General features: G+C 56.0%; 1 protein-coding gene across 1 annotated transcript in view; it reads left to right on the plus strand.

The window, feature by feature from the left end:
- GATAD2B (GATA zinc finger domain containing 2B) overlaps window positions 1-1,393 on the plus strand; it is a 14,573-nt gene extending 13,180 nt beyond the window's left edge. The window contains exons 8-10 of the mRNA XM_009706553.1: window positions 160-270; window positions 810-927; window positions 1,260-1,393. Coding sequence (XP_009704855.1) covers window positions 160-270; window positions 810-927; window positions 1,260-1,393 — 363 coding nt within the window. The remainder of the gene's footprint in view (window positions 1-159; window positions 271-809; window positions 928-1,259) is intronic.
- Window positions 1,394-1,832: the final 439 nt, after the last annotated feature.

Below are 1,832 nucleotides of genomic sequence, written 5' to 3' on the forward strand. Positions count from 1 at the left end.
CAGGAAGGCCACCCACCGTGGCCGGTGTTGGTGTGTGCCCTGGTGTGCCTGGCTCGTGGCGCCAGAGGGGTCAGCTCGGACCTGTTGCGTCTCATCAGGGAGGCGAGATCCGATGGGATGGCATGTCCCTCTAAGAGTGCTTCTGGTTCTTTTGCTCAGGAGATTGAGCAGAGGCTACAGCAGCAGGCAGCCCTGTCCCCCACCACAGCTCCGGCCGTCTCCAGCGTCAGCAAACAGGAGAACATCATGCGGCACCACACGCTCCGGCAGGTGAGCCGATTCCTTCTTCCATAGCTCCGGTGCTGGCTCCCCGGCTGGGCAGGAATGTCCGTCCCCTTGCTCCTAGCCCAGATGCACGCTCCTGGTTCGGAGCAGGGTGGGCACAGCGAGCGTTCCCCCAGGAGAGGGAGGTGCCAGCATCCCGCTGCCATCTCTCTTACAGCAGCTTCGGGGGTCTGGCTGCCCGTTTACCTGGGGATTGTAGGGTTGCTTTTAATCTCAAGTCCCCTGCACCCCATTTCATTGGGGCAGCAGAGACCGAAGCTGCTGCTGGTCTCCTCTCCCTCCGTTTCCCTTCCGGATCCCTCCCTTGGCGATCCTGTGCCATCTGGTGAGGGACCCCACAGCACGGCCCCAGACTCTGCTCCCCGATCACATACCTCTATGAGAGTGACCTGCAAACTTGCATTTTCCACATACCGGCCAAAAACCACGACTGCTTCTTCACCCTCTGGCTGTGGCTCCGACTGCTTCCAGACCGCTGGGCGACCCCGGTGCCTTCTTACCATCTTTGTTCTCCTCTTCCTCAGGCTCCGCAGCCTCAGAGCACTTTGCAGCGTGGCATCCCCACCTCTGCCCGCTCCATGCTTTCCAACTTTGCGCAGGCACCCCAGCTGTCCGTGGCGGGCGGTCTCCTCGGCATGCCAGGTAACGTCCCGGGGCCGTGCCGGAGCACAAGCAGGATGGGGCTCGGGGCTAGATGGAGAGCGGGACGTGTCAGTCTGCGCCTGGTTTGATTTTTGGGGAGAGGGGAGGAGGCGTATTGCCACCAGCGCAGGCTGACGGTGATGGTGGTACTTCCCTTCCCCCTGCCGCAGAACCCCTTCAGACCCCCGCGGATTTCGGAGGGTGGGTTTGGGTTAAATTATTGCTTCCTCCGTAAAAGCTGGAAGCGTCCTGGCTCGGTCACAGAACGGGGAGCTCTGAGCACAGGGGCGTGTTGGAGGGGTCCCCACCTGCTTTTTTTCTCCCCTTTCCAGGTGTTAACATCGCTTACCTGAATGCTGGAATCGGAGGCCACAAAGCGTCAAGTTTGGCGGACCGGCAGCGGGAATACCTTTTGGATATGATCCCTCCCCGCTCTATATCGCAGTCCATCAGCGGACAGAAATAACGCCTATTGACCGTCGTCCCCCTCTCCTCCTCTTCCTCCCCACTTCCGTCGCATGCAGTGCCTGTACTGGTGCCTACCGTACATGGGGAAAAAAAAAAAACCACAAAACAAAAAAAAAAAGACAAAAAAAAGAGAAACAAAAAAAACCCAGACAAATGAAAACAAAGAAACAAGAAAACCATTTCAAACCTTCAGCGACCTGTCCTTTTTCCAAACCGTAACTTTGGTTTTCTATAGCAGTGAGAGGTCACTTCCTTTGCCCTAGGTCAGAACAATGTCTGCTTGAAATCCGCACTCTACACGTGTTAAAGCTTGGTTTATGCTATTTTTTGTAATGACGAAGCATAGAATTTTTAATTGTGTTGTGGGGTTGGTTTTTTTCCCTTCTTTTTTTCTTTATTTTTTTCTCCCCCCCCGCCCCCCCTCCTTTGCTAAACAA

This window comes from Cariama cristata, unplaced genomic scaffold (genome assembly GCF_000690535.1).
Source record: "Cariama cristata isolate BGI_N322 unplaced genomic scaffold, ASM69053v1 scaffold11678, whole genome shotgun sequence".
Taxonomy (NCBI): Eukaryota; Metazoa; Chordata; class Aves; order Cariamiformes; family Cariamidae; genus Cariama; species Cariama cristata.